At 37.5% G+C, this 18012-nt stretch overlaps 1 protein-coding gene across 1 annotated transcript; it reads right to left on the bottom strand.

Moving 5' to 3' along the window:
- Nucleotides 1–986: 986 nt before the first annotated feature.
- LOC144445207 (vitamin K-dependent protein Z-like) lies at nt 987–16901 on the bottom strand. The gene is made up of 5 exons (XM_078134749.1): nt 16896–16901; nt 16063–16135; nt 3144–3272; nt 2472–2594; nt 987–1750 (listed from the first exon to the last, which is right to left on the bottom strand). The coding sequence occupies exons 1-5, from the start codon at nt 16899–16901 to the stop codon at nt 1746–1748; spliced, it is 336 nt and encodes a 111-aa protein (XP_077990875.1). The 3' UTR covers nt 987–1745.
- Nucleotides 16902–18012: the final 1111 nt, after the last annotated feature.

The following is an 18012-nucleotide window of genomic DNA, read 5'->3' as shown; positions in this document are numbered from 1 at the left end:
TACCCTTATGGGAAGCATGTAGTTTAAATCTGGCAGTGCATATCTTTATCAGTCGTTTGATTCTTTGGCAAATAATTATATGTTTCTGTTATAGGATTGTTGATTTTTTTGTCCAAATTTGTTTCTTTTTTGTGTGGGTGAGCCCTGGATAAGATATTATGACATAGTTAATTACATTTTTTTCCAAATGGCATGATTATTTTCTGAATCTAGAATGCATCAAAAGTGTCACGATTCTGTATTGTTTATAAAAAATGTCTACCATGAATACGAAAAATGTGCAACTGAAACTTTAAAAATAGCTATCTGAAGCGTTGTTTATTGTCTGCAGAGAACTATAGATGGATAAATGACAGAATATGCAGGGTACAAAAACTATTCTGTTCAACCCATTATGTGTAGAAAGAAGAACACTCGAGTGATAGCTTTGGAGTGCTCACAAAATTAGCAAGAATGTGCCCTGGCGCTCATTCCACTCTCAATTATAGACAAGTTGAATTTTTACAATACACCTCATTTTATAGCATAATATTATACGGTTATTACTCAAAACCATGGAGATATTGATAACAGCATGATATACCAGGTATGTACTGCATAATTATGACTTAATTTGCATTCTGTATATTTGATAATACATTATTAAAATTGATCATACATGCATTTCATTACTAATCAATAATTAATGTTAATTGTGATACATGTGACATATGTATGTGGTGGGTATATAGCTGTTGTATTCATGAATAATTAGAAATATTTACCTATAGGCTGCAATATCATTAATATATATGGTAACTACCAATGAGCTCTATACTAGTTCTTGTGTCACGGGTGGTGCTAGCTATAAGTGGTTTATATTCCTTTGCTTTTATTACATTAATTCATTCATTATTAGAACACGGCCACGTCATGCCCTTTCTAGTTCACCTTCAACGGGAAACAAGTACAGCATATATGACAAAGACTACGATACATGATGCATATATACTTTTTAATTCACCATATATGGAAATACACAAACAGACAGGAAAAAATATATCACTAGTCTACTACCAGTGCCTAACAGTAAACCTAACATGTTACTCTATGGTTCGTGCCTACCGTACACCTGATCACTAACTCAGTAACACAGTCAATTCTATTCACAGGCCCGTGGTCAAATGAACGTTACGAGGAATGAACCGAGGTCATACCGTTTGTTGCAAACGTAAGCCAAGGTTACTTCTCAAGTCAAACTTCGATCTTCGAGTAATGTTTTAGCAGTTTTTATCAGTTCCCCCTAAATCCAATTTCAAACCTAGTTCATCTTCTAGGTGCATTCCAGCCCGATTTCTAGTTCTTCCTTAGTGTTTATTACGCATGTCCTATTCTGATAATCCTACAATAATTATATGAAAATGAATAATTAAATATGAACGCATTTATGATAGCCGAGTAAGTTAGTCGTCAAAATAACTTCAACTTTCTGAATACTTTGCCACCATAAACATGTTTTTGTTTCACTCAATGTATTCGAAATATCACATACTGTTACCATACTGAGGCAACATTACGGTTTATTGTCATAATAAAAGCATTTGTTACTCAAATGACTGGGTGTCTATCAACCTTGAAATAATTAAAACACTTATCAACTATATTGAACAAAAGGAGATGGGAATTAGCATTCGAACACATGCAATGTAAGTATACTTCAATACTTAAGAAGAAGAAGAAGTTTATCTTCAGAATATCCGTTTTTGTTAATCTGTAAGAGATATACAAATGAAGGCATATGTTTAATTTAAAACGTAATCTGTAATAATGTTCCTAACATGTCTGGAAACACATTTCCATGATTCACCATGCAAGATTCCCTTTACATACATACATACATACATACATACATACATACATACATACCACGTTCATATTATGTATATTGGGAGATGTGAAAAACAATGAGTCTACACATCATTACTTACAATGCACGTACTATTTTAGTTAACTTACATTATGTGTGTAGTCAGTGACTTGCATTCATTGTTATAGAATTACATTGTTGATGGAAAATAATACAAAAAGCAACATTAAAATTAACAATGGGTATGAACCAGCAATGCCTAGATATGTCACAAACTTGAGCTCATTTCATATGTTCCGCCGGATTTCACCTTTTAAAACAATATCTTACAAGTTTTGTCGACGAAATTGTGGTAGAAACCCGTAATATTTATATTATCACCTTAGACTGATAATTCTCTACGAAAGTTTCAATTTGGAGCTGAAGTCATGATACTGACATGAAGTGCTTTTGTGTTGGACCCGGACAACTCAGCTTGACTGCGAGTAATGTTCAGAGAAATCGCAAGAAAGAAACTGAGCGGTGACTTCACAACACTTTGAAGAGTTTCCCCAAAATGAAATGATACATCTTTTAAAATGTACAGACACGCCCCACACTGATCGAAGAAAGAATTAATGCTCACCTAGAACTGCTTGACAAAACGTCCCTGTGTATAGTTTAGGACACTGGCACATGAAGCTTTTATCTCCATAATCCTCACAAGTTCCACCATTCAAACAAGGATTGCACAAACAGGGACCACTACCTAGGTATAGTGATAATATGTGATTTTACCCTTCCGTCACAAACCTTGGAGAAGCGCAAACTTGAATAACACACAGATAATCTTGAGCTCATTTCATATGTTCGGCCAAATAGATGCTTTTTTCGTCTATTAAACCGAAATGCAACAACAGTAACCAGGTTGTCTGTCTAAAGGAAAATGATTTTTGACTGTTTGGTGATATGAATTATGATATAATGTATATAATACATTTAAAGTGACACATATGATACCAAACAACTTGTCGACGAAATAGTAGTAGAAACCCGTAATATTTATATTATCGCCTTAGACTGATAATTCTCTACGAAAGTTTCAATTTGGAGCTGAACTCATGATACTGACATAAAGTGCTTTTGTGTTAGACCCGAACAACTCAGCTTGAATGCGAGTAATGTTCAGAGAAATCGCAAGAAAGAAACTAAGAGGTGAAAGGACAACACTTTGGAGTTTTTCCCCAAAATGAAATGATACATCTTTAAAATGTATAGGGCACGCCCCACACTGATCGAAGAAAGAATTAATGCTCACCTACACCTAGACCTGTCTCACACAACGACCCTGTGTATGGTTTAGGACACTGGCACACGAAGCCGTTACCTCCATAATCCTCACAAGTTCCACCATTCAAACAAGGATTACACAAACAGGGACCACTACCTAGGTTTAATGATAAAATATGATATTACCCTTCCGTCACAAAGTTGGAGAAGCGCAAACTTGAATAACACACAGATAATCTTGAGCTCATTTCATATGTTCGGCCAAATAGATGCTTTTCCGTCGAGCACACCGAAATCCAACAACAAAGTTCATTGAAAATGGCAGAAAGGAACATCGGGTAGTCAGGATAATAATGAAATTATCTCTTCCTCACTTCTCAAAGTATATGATTTAAAATGAAATGGTAAAAATCATAAATTTTGATCATTTGAAAGAATGATAACTCACTTGTCTCACACTAGTAGAAAAAATAGTACAGATTACGACATTTTCCGTACTATAGTTCAGATTGAGTTCAATTCTGTACTTTTATGCTGATGAGGTGGACGTTTCTGTACTTTCCCATTAGCGCCTGTCTAATCGGATTATACTCGATCTGAAAAATAGTTCAGATTGCGAGTCGGAAGTGATTTGAATACATTTGCATTTAGTTCAGAATATATTCATGAGTTCACCCCGATAACCGGGCAGTAAACAAATGAATATTCAAATCTACCGTGCTTGCAATCAATGCGTACATAAACGCTATACGTGTAGCTAGTGTATTCGATACATATGTATGTATATAAGCAGGCTTATGATATGAACTACATGGTTAGGACGTACGTAGATTGTAAAATCACAGGGCTCATTTTGAAATAAATGTTCGTAGTACGCCTTTTCATTATGCACTACATACCGCCACCACTAAACGTGTTTCACATTTCTACGCGTTTGATGCATAGTAATACAGATTTAGATGACATGACAATCGTTTCCAATAATAGTTTAACATTGGGCCACAAATATTGCTAGTGTATGGAGCTTCTTAACAAACCTGACCGGCCAATAGCGTCAACAAACTCACAGTAGAGACGTGCTGACAGATTTGAGTCTGTGGACATTATTTCTAGCTAAGTAAAATTGAGTGACTATTGGGAATATTATATGGCCACCATGTCGTCCATGTCGTCTATAGTTTCTGACGGACCGTGTTATGTACAACGTAACGCTGAACGAAATACGGTCCATCAGGAATTAACTAGACTAACCTCTATGGGAATAGTATTCTTGTCCATGTGTCGTTTATAGAACAATTAAGTGTTAGGGTGTGATCTTCACAGTAATAAACAAGCCTTTAGAAGAACAACAGGTATTCACGCCTCAAATATCTTGGGCATCATCCAAATTACGATCATGAGCACCAAAGTAAAGGAAATACTTAATGACGTTCGGCATGCAGAACCCCCCCCCCCGGGCCCGTACCTATGGGTACATGCCCGGCATCCATGTAACTGTTATATCACTCTACGTGACGATTCTGAGGGCCCTCATCTCTTATTCTCTTGTTTTATTTCAATGTGGTATACTCTTAACTCCTGTTTTTATAGTATAACTGTACAATTGGCTTCGATCAGTGCATTCCAGATTTTCATGAGTCGTGTGTGCACATTGCACAGATATCTGCAGAATACTTAAAAGGATTATGGGTAATGTATGCATATGCGGGAAAAACAAACTGCTGTAAGGAGCATAGTCTCGCTGCCAGACTCGAGACTATCGTCCCTAATCTGTTTACCGAGCGGCGCAGCCGCGAGAAGAGAGGGACCAGTCCCCCTCTCTTCTCGCGGCTGCGCCGATAGTCTCGAGTCTGGCAGCGAGACTATAAGGAGCACTGACTTTGCCCTCATATCTTCATCCCATTTTGCACTGAAGAAGTTTCACATGGCTCTCATATTTCATATATACTCTTTCTAAATATATGGTGATGCAACATGAGTAGAAATAACTGGGGTTAACTAAGTTTGGTAGTCAATATAGCAGGTTTACCATCAAACTGACGCAAAATTTGTTTCAAATTTGTCTAGTAAAAACCGTTGGCCCAGTTGTCGATTAGGCTTACAAGTTACACAAAGCATGATAAGACACTGTGAATGGTGCAAATAAACAACGTGCGAAATGCCAAATACCAAATGCAAACAATACAAGCGAACAAAAGGGCCTGTATGCACTCTAATAGCCCTGATATTTTGCCTAAAATCAGGCTCACATGTGCGAACGGTGTGTTTTTGACGTACCTAGTAGGCAGTGATGTAGATAATAGCCGGTTACCGGTCACAACGCCCAGCTATAACTTATAAGTATAACAGTTGTGGGACCGGCTTAGGAAAGTACTCAAACCTGACGATCATTGAACAAATTCTAAGGTTGGAAAATTAAATATGAGTTGCCCGGGAGTTCTAATAGCAAGTAAAATACCCAAAGTGTAAACAAAAAGATAAATTAATTCATAATTATTTGGAAAACATTAGATGATTACGCAGTAAAACAAGACTGGCCACGCTATCGCTAGCGAAAGCCTTCGAACTAGTTTCATAACGACCGGACGTTGAAGGAAGCGCGAAGCGAAGTGTGAGGTCAATGTGACGTCTCATGATGATGTATGATGCATCAACATGACGTTTACGTAGAGTTGCACTAAATGTTTTCTAAACTTCAGTGGAAAGAATTTTTGTCGATCAGACACTGACTATGTTTAAATTCTTAAAACATCTGAGAAAACTGAAGAGGGGAAGCAAAATGTGACACTGACAGACAAGCCAGACGTACGGCACATGTACAGAAGGCGAGGCACACCCTCTGATCATGGAAGTATACTTCCATGCTCTGATGCAAACTGGACAATTATCGTGCGTGTCACGTATAAGGCATCAGATGTAATACATGTAGCTAACCAAATGTTCTTGTACTTCAGTCTTTCTTGTAACAGGTATTGGAAATTGTCAGAAACCTGATGATTTTATGACTGAATAAGTTTCGATAGGCGATCCCAGAAACCATTCTTAGTTTACCCCTTTCACATATATTATCAACCATGCTAATGTTTTGAAACAAATCTCGATTAACAGGTAATTTAGCGCTTGAAAGATGGCGACGTCCATACCCCCCCCCCCGGCTGCACATATTTTAATATGCAATTATACATTACCCCCTCCCCATACACGTCAGAGAAGTACAGTATGGTACACTATATGACACAATGTAAGCTAACAGTGGAAATCAACTTCAGTGTCCATACATATCAGACATAGAGATTTCTTTACAAATGGATGTGGGCTCATTGGGCTGTAACCTGTACTTGGAAAAACTTAACCAGCAGAGTTTTCTTTTTGAATCCTATGTCTTGACAGAAACGGCACCCCCCACAGTAGGCAATTTTTTGAAAAATAAGGACATGTAGGAGGCCATTTAGCGGCATAATATTTCAAACCATACACATTATTGGAAGCCATAAAGTACTTGAAAATTGTCTTCAAAACCCAAATTGTACTCTCATTAAATTATTTTACAACTCTATTACCTACCTTGCCATTTAGCGGCATAATATTTCAAACCATACACATTATTGGAAGCCATAAAGTACTTGAAAATTGTCTTCAAAACCCAAATTGTACTCTCATTAAATTATTTTACAACTCTATTACCTACGCTTTAACTAATACATAGATATTTTGGCAGACACACACATTCGTTTGGCCATTGGCTGCCTAATAATTAAATGTGTGGTAGGTAAATGAAGTGAACAATTTTGCAAAGTACAAGGTAAACGATTGCTCCTGTGGTTTGAATGTTCAACAAAGTCTCCACACAGAGAGATAGAGCAAGAGAGGAGACATACGGAGACGAGAGAGAGAGGGGGGAGACGGGAGAGAGAGAGAGAGAGAGAGAGAGAGAGAGAGAGAGAGAGAGAGAGAGAGAGAGAGAGAGAGAGAGAGAGAGAGAGAGAGAGAGAGGGGGGGCATACACTTATACAAATGTAAATTTACTTGGTAAACAACTGCTCCTGAGGTTTAATTTTGGTTCAAATCATGAGCAGAATATTCGGGGGCCCTTTCAGACCATCACAATTGTCATGCCTCCCTTTGAACCTCAATTTTGTTCATGCCCCCCCCCCCCCCGTAAATTCTGACTCCAGCATAATTTCAAGAGTATTCCGAGCTCGGTATTACAGGCATTCGACTAGAGTCTTTATACCTCAAAGATATACAACAGTCCATTTCTGTACAAGGCATATCAGAAACCAAACATTTGCAGTGTGGAGTGCCACAAAACCCTGTGCTTGGTCCACTCTTACACGCGTATGCTGTCCTATACACATCACCACTTGGAAAGCTAATCCGACATCAAAATCTCAATATGCAACAACATGTAGACGACAACCAGATTTACCAATATATTTCCCCAATCACATACGTCAACTACAGTAACTAAGATGGAAACTGTTGCACATGATATTAAACGACCCAAAATAAGCTAGTTTAATGATGGCAAAACCGAGGTCCTCCTTATCACGTCTCAGTTCAACAGGCTTCCTCGTCTCATGAACCACATCAACATTGGATCGTCTTCTGTGCAGTTAGTGGATTCAGCATGTACCATTTGTGTAACAATTGATGACCGTTATAACCTCAAGAAGCACATCTCGTTGACATGTAGATCAGTTCTTTTTCACCCCCGAACAATAGGTCGCATCATTGACAGTGGAGGGGGCCCCTCCACTGTCTATGGTCGCATACGCCAGTATCCTACAAACGGAGTTTGTCAGAACCTTGGTCATGCACTTATATCATCGAAACCTGACTACTGAATGGCCCTTCTGTATGGGCTGCCAGCTAAAAACATTGTCCCTCTTCAACATGCCCAAAATACAGCAGTTAGGATTGTGTCAGGTACAAAGACATCAGATCACGTCACATCGGTTCTTTCAATAACACAGTTTAGTTAGAAATCACACTGGCGTCAAGTGCAGTTACATAATATACCAGTAGGTAGGGCCTACATGTACATGTAGTCTCAGGTCACTACATTGTGGTCTGAGATGTAGTTTACACCACTATGACCTAAGAACTTGAACCAGGGCTGAGGAGAAGTGGTCTGAGGTTAAATTTTTGCAGCTCTCGTTCAGCAATCTCAAAACATTTCAGCCTACTTCCCGTAATGAACACTTGTCAAGCATTTTTGTAGCTCCCATACTCAAAGACTACATATATGTTTATATACGACTCAAAATATAACACTGAAATTTACTTTGAACACGTTCAGTTTCAGTAGACGTATTAAAACCCAAAATTTCCACCGTATAATTTAATATCGGTAATAGTTTACAGTCAAAAACTTTTAAATTTAGTTTTGTCTAGGAGGTCCCCAAGTTTTGCAAGTTGACTCATGACCGCAATCATTGCTTTACTCGCTTGAGCTGCAAGCGCTAAATACCATAGACCACTGCTTGACATAACGATGACAACGTCGAGTTTATGACCACCAATAACCACTTTTCAATTTTCTTAAGAATTTCATCTCTTAGTAAATACAATAATTTTAGTTTTGACATACATGTAATTTACTTTCAAAAGACAATGTTAGAAACCCCCACCCCATTGATTCCTGTGGGAACATGCCTTTCGTGAAGAAAAAATGGTTACATAACATGTCTACAAGAATTGTTGGAGAATGTCTATGTAGAATGCCACACTGATCCCATATCCACACCTTGAGTTTTATTTTTATTGTTCTTCAATGATCTCCTTCAAACTAGTCTGGATGCCAATATGGTTTCTAACTAAACCACGTCTAACCAAAAGCCCCTCAAATAGCACAAAAAGTTGTTCACCCAATCAGTGAAACCTAAATGTTTTGGTGATGTAAACAGTATATAAGTAGCATCATGAGCTGACAAATATACCACATTTGAACATTACTGTCCCAATAAACACTAACTTTATGAGGGACTGTGTTATTGGTTAGAGTTTTGTGATTTATTAACAAAGACATGATGTTAATGACTGTGTGGGTGGCTGTAAATGGATTTTAAATTGCATCTCATGCATTTCAAGACTTCTAGAGTAACGACTCTGACTATACTGTGAGTGGAGGTATAAATGGTAATGATACAGTATAGGAACTAGACTATCGAAGTAATTACCTTGTCCAAAAGACTACAGTCGGATATTAATCTCACCATTAATGCCTGAATTTATGTCTATCAAGGTGGATCTGATAAGATCATGGAAATCGAGAAACTTTCATCACTTTGGACTTGAGCATTGAATACATTTGTGAAGTACTCAGATCATGATTCATGGTTTTTTTAGAGATTAATTCCACTAGATCGTCCACTAAATCGTCCACGAAAACAAATACATTCTATCATTCCACCATGTCACTCAACAACGCGCATCACATCCGGGTACCAGTTCTTCTGTGAGTTCGAATTCTATCACTTGAATTTCCGTTATTTAGTCGTCTGAAGATCGTAACGGCCTCCGTACCATAACTTGTGTACTTTGTGTAAATACAGCTCTACTTCTCAGTATTGAGCACTTTTCCTTCAGTTTATGACTTACCTCTTATATATATATATATATATATATATATATATATATATATATATATATATATATATATATATATATATATATATATATATATATATATATATATATATATTACCATTGCTCGGTTGACGGCAACGCGGTCAAAGATATCGGGTTCTTTGCACAATACACGTGTATATAGAAATGATGTCCCTTAAATTTCCCCTCTTTTCATTCTTGCTCTTTTCAACTACAATATAGATTTTGATAATTTCCATAGGTCTCACGAGATATACTCTTCAAGGAAAAACAAGTTCGTGTCGGGGTTTGACACGAGAATAGTCTGTGCTTGGAGTAATTATACTGTCAGTATAATTTCTCAAAGGTATGTGTTATCGTGGAAGTTTAAACATTATTTATACTTTAATGGTGTTATAGATTTTGACCCAAGCTATGCATGCCACGGTCACAAGCTATATTGCGTCAGATCGATTTGCCAAACAAGTTTGCCAGAATTAACGCATCCCATCAAACCATGGACCCTCCACAAAGGTGGAGTGTCTATGGTCAAACAAATGACAGGTCGCAGAAACTATATGGTCATGGAAGTATGAACGTCGTTTATACTTGTACGCCGTGACATACAATGAGCGCAGTGCCATGATTGACCGGATTATTCAGTGTCGACAATCCCAGTTAATATAATCCCAAAGGCAAACTTGTTTTATTTACCACCTTGCCAAGCAACACAGGGTGGTGGCGAGGCGAAGTTGTAATGTACTGTCGCTTTGATATTCACGATTTTGGAAAGGAAATAGATAACATCGGGTTAGATCTTGAGAGTAAATAAGAAGAAAAGAAGAGTTAATTTGAAATCAGTGATAAACGAGTTGTCTATTTTTAAGAAACTAAATATAAGGAAAGCTATGGGTCCTGATAACATATGTGGTAGGTTACTGAATGTCTATGCATCGCAGTTAGCTAGTGTTTCCAGTAGATTGTTCAATTGGTCGTACAATGATCATACGATATCAACCATTCGGAAAACATCTACCATCTGTCCGGTCCCTAAAAACTTCCAAGGCATCGTCCTGTAGCACTGACTTCCATTGTGATGAAATGCTTCGAGCGTATTTTACTTTGTCAAAACCCACAACAACATTCACACCTTGACCCATACCAATTTACATATTAAAGTAATAGAGGTACTGATAATGCAACTCTCACATTACTTCACGATGCGTATACACATCTTGAAAAACCAAGTTCATTTGTAAGACTATTGGTTATTGATTTTTCATCAGTCGTTAACAGAAGTCAACCAAACATGATGGCTCATAAACTTAGTTATTTAAACGTTAACCCCAAACTCATCCTCTGGATAATGGATTTTCTTGTCAACCTTTCCCAGTTTGTTCGCTACCAAAAATTAAGTTCAGCCTTCCATTCAACATTTAGGGGTGCCTCACAGAGCACGATACTCTCACACAAACTATTTACACTTTACACAAATGACTGCTCATCAGGTACCGATACAAATCCACTTATCAAATATTCTGATAACTCTGCATTAGTTGACCTGTCAAATTCTGACCGTACTTATTTCGATGAAGTTGATAGGTTTGTTACTTGGTGTAAAGAAAACTACTTGGACGAAAGGTCGACTTTAGGAAGAACCCTAAAGTAGTGCCCGACCTTTTTATTGACAATGTTAAAGTTGAACAGGTGACTAAATATATATATATATATATATATATATATATATATATATATATATATATATATATATATATATATTAGTCATCAACTTCTATAAAGTCCAAAATGAAATGATAAAACATGTACATTTTGGAAATTATCCCATGTATAATGCCAGATTATAAAGTGACAAAGAGTGATTCATCTGAGTGGATAGCTTAACCTCTTGACGATTTATAAACAATGGGAAATAGGCAGCTATCTCGATGTTCATTTTAACCTATTTTCCCAGAGAATATTTTCAGAACTGGTATCCAAATTACCAAGATCACGTTGTTCATATTTACTGATATGCCGCTTTAGTTATGGCCGGTTTTGTGAGATGTTTTGCGTGCACAATGTAAACCACAGACAAGGCATGTAAACTTCTACTTGCAAACCCGTCTATTTCAGGCTTGGCCTCTTACCACTCTTGGAGGAATTGTACTGACTCCTCCAAGACCACGTCTGACACAGTGGCCTGAAACCCATAGTCTATCGCGAGTATATTGTCTACCCTTCAAGAGACACACATTCTCTGCCAGTCACCCTTTTAAAAATACGCTTGTTAAACGTCTGCTCCTGGAGTTAAATTTGGTTCAACTCATGAGCAAAATATTTGTACGTGACTCCGGGCCCCTTTCAGACAATCCGAATTTTCACGCACGTCCCAATTCGTTTTTTTCCCGTGACAATAATTTTCTCCTGAGCCTCCCCCTACCCTAATCTAGTTCCTGACGACCGTATTCCAATTTTACACTACATCTTTACATATTACATATAGTCAATGTCATTACTCTCGTTGCCGATGTGTTGGCAATTATATATATATATATATATATATATATATATATATATATATATATATATATATATATATATATATATATATATATATATATATATAATATCCATAATCACAACATATTTCCTGCTCAAAGAAGAACTGTTTCAGCTTATTCCATTTCGATATAAAGTCCAGGGATAAAATACCCACGTACTACTCCTTATATTACTGGCTAGGTAATGTCAACCGTAAAATAATCCAAGCACCAGCGTCCCTAAAATCCGTGAAACAGTGTCGATATTACAGTATTTTGCTGACACATTACTTTCTGTAACTGGTCTATATTTGTGATATCATGGTAAATATGCTTGGAATTTATGGCCTAACAAACCAGACATTACGTAGATTTGAATATTGAATCAAGAAAATCAAAAACAAAAACAAGGCCATGGCCATGGCCGGTCAGGTACTGATATTAGTACTTTAGACATCAGTGGGGGTCACACTTGGTCATTGAAACTATATTGACCGACCAAAATTATAAACATCACGGATAAATAATTTCATATCGAAATGTATGTACGGAGATTCTGGTTTTTAGACCACGTGGCTTTGACATGACATCATCAGCTAAATTTGCAATACGAAAGTAACGTAAAACATGGATGTATCTAGTAGGGAGCAAAGTCCGCATGTCTGTATGGATGTTTGAAGATTTACTATCGGTATATGGGAGGCATAGAGGGAAATATTTGAATAGCGTTATTTAACGTTACATAATTCATAACTGACTACTAAACTACCGTCAAGAGGATTGTTTTTGCTTCCATTTATCTGTATTAATTTTTTTTAAAGGCAGTGATAGTGACTGCCAATGCCGATAGTGAAAATATGGCCCGCACATTCTGAAGATTTTTGTATCATACAAGTTCAATGTTGTAGCTGAGAATGTGATTTATATTTATAACTCAGTAGAATGGGTACCGGTACTGATGCGAGGGATGTGAACCAACCTTTGTGTTGCGTGCTTTTTAATATCACCGCGCGCGCGTGTGTGTGTGTGTGTGTGTGTGTGTGTGTGTGTGTTGTTTGTTTGTTTGTTTGTAATGTAGATTCGTCGTTGATATACTGCTACTAGATCAGACCGTGGGTTATACTTCCATGATCAGAACATGACCAGACACAACTCTCCACGGCACCATTTTGGTTTTGCAACTTTGATTACTTTGTTTTGAATAGCTTTTGTCAAGTTCTTGACTTTCCTGATATGACAATAAAGCAAGGGCGGTGAAATATTATTATAGTAGTCCTTCAAAAAACAAGACAATTTTGAAACTTTTAGTGGAAAATGTTAGTGAAGACACAGTTTACCCGCATAAATTAACTAACAAAAGACAAAAGAAATTTACACATGGTTCGTTTTCTAGGTGTCGACCTCATGAATATGCACCAAGATTTAGAACCGAGTCAGCTTTAAATGCGTTCACACCTCCAAATCTGGTCTGGACAATATTGTTTGGGCTTAGTCACCCTTTTATGCGGACTACAGAGCGGCCCTGGTGCGGACTATTTCTGCCACCTATTAATGCCTGAAAGTCAAGTGGCATATGCTGAGGTTGTGTACAACCAGCACCCCTTAACATTTTAGCAATCTACAGTTCTACCTCAGTATGGCTATTAGCCATGCTAGGTAGTTACTATAATGATTAATATAATGGTTGTCTTGGTAAAAGTTGTCGACCCCCCCCCCAAAAAAAAAAAAAAGAAAGAAAAAAGAAGATCAACAAAACATTCTATGATATTGAAAGCGCTCCTGGCATGTAATTCCATAGAACAGTTTCCTGTAGGGAATGGCAGCGATTTCATTCAAACTCAAAGACAGAGATGTTGCTAACCAACGTGAACAGCCATAAAAAATTGTATGTGAATGAGTATGACTCTGAGATCCCGCTAACGGTTTCATTGTTGTCGGTCTAACCAGAGACACTGGAGAACTTCACTGTCTATGATCTAATCGTATTGCTCAGTGTGAAAACTGTGCAAAGCGTTACTATTTTGGCGTTGAATTTTCGCACATTTTTGGTTCACAAGGGTCCAATAATTTAAGCTTGAGTTAGGAAACAGAAACCAAACAGTTATTTTTTAGGCCTAAGGCATAACGTAGCATATAAATCTACCCAACCTGCGCGAGCAAGATCTGCATCGGTCAATGTAATATTTACATGGTCTATTACAATTTGGTAAAGTGTACCATTGTATATGCTTGTGCGAGACGTAAAAAACATCATGCCGTCTAATTGTATGAAACGATTTAGTCACTATGGTTTTGAAGTCAGTGAGATAATGTTTGTGAAGTACCCGGTATCGTGATGTTATCGCTTGTATAGAAAAACCATCACTGAGGCAAAATCTCACTTTTATCATCATTCATTTTTTAAAGTCTTCAATCATGCCAATTAAAAATATCGATACTGCAGTCATTTATGTGACTTTTTTTCCAAAAATGTTTATCGTGCATCTCGATTATATTGTTTTTCGTCTTCGTAACATCTTTTTTTTTAATTGTGCCAAAAGTAGTAGCTACCACATATAGAACAGTGGAAAAATACAGAATGAGACTCAGAAATGTAAAATCATTTACTTCAATGTCCAAAATGCGGACATCAGAAAATGATGCATGCACGTTGTGATGGACTCGTGATTAGCTCTAGTCCAGATGCCAATTGGTATCTAACTAAACCATAGACAATAGAGAGGGTCCTCTCTATTTTCTATGACTAAACCAAGTTTAGTGAGTGGAGGTGTAAATGGTAACGATACTGTTTAGGAACACGGTGATAGGAACTAGACGAGATTAGCACTGACAACACACGCTCCGCGAACTCCAGCAAAGAGGCCTGGTGGGGTATATAGAGACTTGTCAGAGTTGTCGGAGCTACTGTTCATGTACATATAAGTTCCACGTATTCTCAATTTATTTCGTGCTGGATAGAAAACAGTCAGTATAGTCCTTGTGTTCTCCAGTGTATAGCCGATGGATTGGATAGTGAGAGTCATGATATGTGTGATACATTGTAGTTTATACACCAGAACTGAATTTTAGACTGATCCCGTCGGCATCTTCAGAGAAAGCATCAAGCGGGTACCACAATAAACTGAAAACGTAACGACTATAAGCATAACTATAAGTTTTAATTTACATGGAACTACGGTCATATTTGATAAGCTTATCCCCCACTTCCACATATGGTCTCATACCCCTTGGTCAGCGAACAGCCAATCATGTTCATGTCCGGACATACGAGTTATAAATGGGGCGGTCATATGGGTTAAGTTAGGGTGGAATATAATATATGGAAAAAGTCTGATTGATACTGGCTGTGATGGGTAGTAGAGCATTTTTTAATTGTCAAAAACAGGGTTGAGGGCCGAATGATATGATTCAAAACGTCATGATTTTCTGGTATATCTTTGTTGTCATGTTGTGTGTCCAGTTGAGGATGGCTGTCTTTGACTGGCAAGTTAAGCTACAACAGTAAGTGACTGACTTTGAAAGCAAAGAAAGTGGAAGAACATTGGTGTTAGTTAAAAAACTATTGTTATTAAAGATAAACAAGTAAACACAGCAAAACAATTGAGAGTCGGTACGGAAAGGAACAGATGACCACAGGAAGGTGTTCAGCTGTTCTTCATTGTTCTTTGCAATTTGACGACCGGGCGAGGCCTTGAGTAAGTCCAGAAGTTCGAGCAGTCAGTACGTCGCCATTGATAAGGCCGAATGTTTTTGGCAGTATATTAGGTTGTCATTGAGTAGCTAGCTGTTTATCAGTAAGCTTAAGTCTCGACAAACTTTTGTAGTCGTTTAGGTGTGAGCCATTCACTGGTAATGACTGACATTTTTCCCTACTTGGTCGCAACCTCACCTACAAATTAATTGTATATGGTATTAATTGTATTAACTGTCATACTCTACTGCTTTTCTACCACTAAGACTGTCCCCTGGCGTAAGGACAAGCAATGTGCATTGTCAAAAGTGATTCTCACGTGACCCCTTCGCAGGTGGCAAGAAATGTTCAGAAATCAATAAACCCATACCTTGATTGACATTACCCACTATACAAAGAAGAAGTTGAAATAATTGAACTTGAAATGCCTTTTGCAGGCCGATAATGTAGGACAAAGAGGACGTAGTGCTGTTACTTTCTACTACGCAAAAACCACAGACAACTAACACAACAACACTGTAATACTTATGCCGGTAGGATTTAAATAGATTGCTGTGTGAAAATTTCAGCTAATGACCAATTTGCACTTCAGTAAAATTGGTATCGCTGAAAGTTAAACGCGATACAAAAAATACAAATAATACCTCTACCTATTGGTTTTGTTAAAAACAGAATGTCATCTTTGCATGGAAGGTGGTATGTCGTCAACTTAAAGCTAAAAAAATGACAAAATAAAACGAAGTGAGGGCAGTTAACAATCACCACATTGTAAGTGTCAAAGAGATGACACCTTCCTATAACCCCCACCTTGCTTGCTACAAAGTTCACAACCTTGTAGATAATCTTTGAAGTTTCGCAGTTGTACTTCTAAGAGGGTGAGGGACTGGTATGTGAGTAATGGTCAACAATAGCAACACAGATTCAAAACTGATAACTTTGAATATTCGAGGTAGCCTACCTCCATTTTTGAACAAACCATGGAGGTAGGAACACGTCTTTTCTACCTCCATGAACAAACCGATGTGTCTTTAATAGGCAACCGTCCTTGAATCATCAACTATACACTCACAGTCGCAGTTTTCAAACAGACTTTATTTGATTTTCGGATACCGGCTCAGCCAACAACCCTCGCTGTTTTCTTCGGATATTTTGTCATGCTCAGGTATTCGTACAAAAGATTCAACACTAATGTTGTGGTATATTGGTTTTGCGAGAACTAATATCGGCGATCACATACTAGTAGTTGTCAGTGTTTTCGCTAAAGCAAAATACACGGAGATGGTTCAAAATCACTTGACTATCATTTCACTCTTATTTAAATCTACAAATATCTCATTAATATTTTCTCCCAGCTTACTTCAAACTATATGACATTTTCCATGAAAGAAAAGGTGCGTATCTGGAGCAAAGAAGTGTTTCAGATATCAGAGTGTTCACGTTTGCGTGACCAAGACATAGACTGGCAAGCGATGCCATGAATTGTGATCGAATCCCAGGGTCGGATCGGTAGTAGATCAGTGTTCATGATAATTCATTTGCGTGTTCAATTACTAAGTCATCGATGTAGGGTTATAAAGTCAGTGACTACACCATCAACAAAGTTACTTCTTACTATAAATCCTGTTGAAAAATACCCTAGGAAAATGTCTAAGCAACAATGACGGGTGTCACTTTTTTGCAGTGTTTATCCAAATAGTAATCGTCGAATAACGTGACCCTGGCTGAAAACTGCGACAGTGAATGTACCATAAATTCCCAAAACAGACTGACCAGAACAGACATATTGACACAAAAAAGTGTGCAAGTTTACATCTTGTGACAGGTTTGGTTGGGGTCACCTCCATCGGCTAATGGTCGAAACCGTCATTGTAAAATATTTTTAATTACCCTCAACTACAAATCAGCGTATCGTTGACGATCATTTCAATCGTAAGTGTTTAGAACTGATTCAGAAGTAAAACGTGGAATTATTAATGACAATGGTATGCAAAGTTTTGTTGTTTAACAATCATCAGCGATTTGCACAAACCACAGATACTTGTTAGTGCATACACTTTTGATACTTCTATTCTATA

Source organism: Glandiceps talaboti, chromosome 14 (genome assembly GCF_964340395.1).
Source record: "Glandiceps talaboti chromosome 14, keGlaTala1.1, whole genome shotgun sequence".
NCBI lineage: Eukaryota > Metazoa > Hemichordata > Enteropneusta > Spengelidae > Glandiceps > Glandiceps talaboti.
This window is presented reverse-complemented; position numbering and strand designations above follow the sequence as displayed.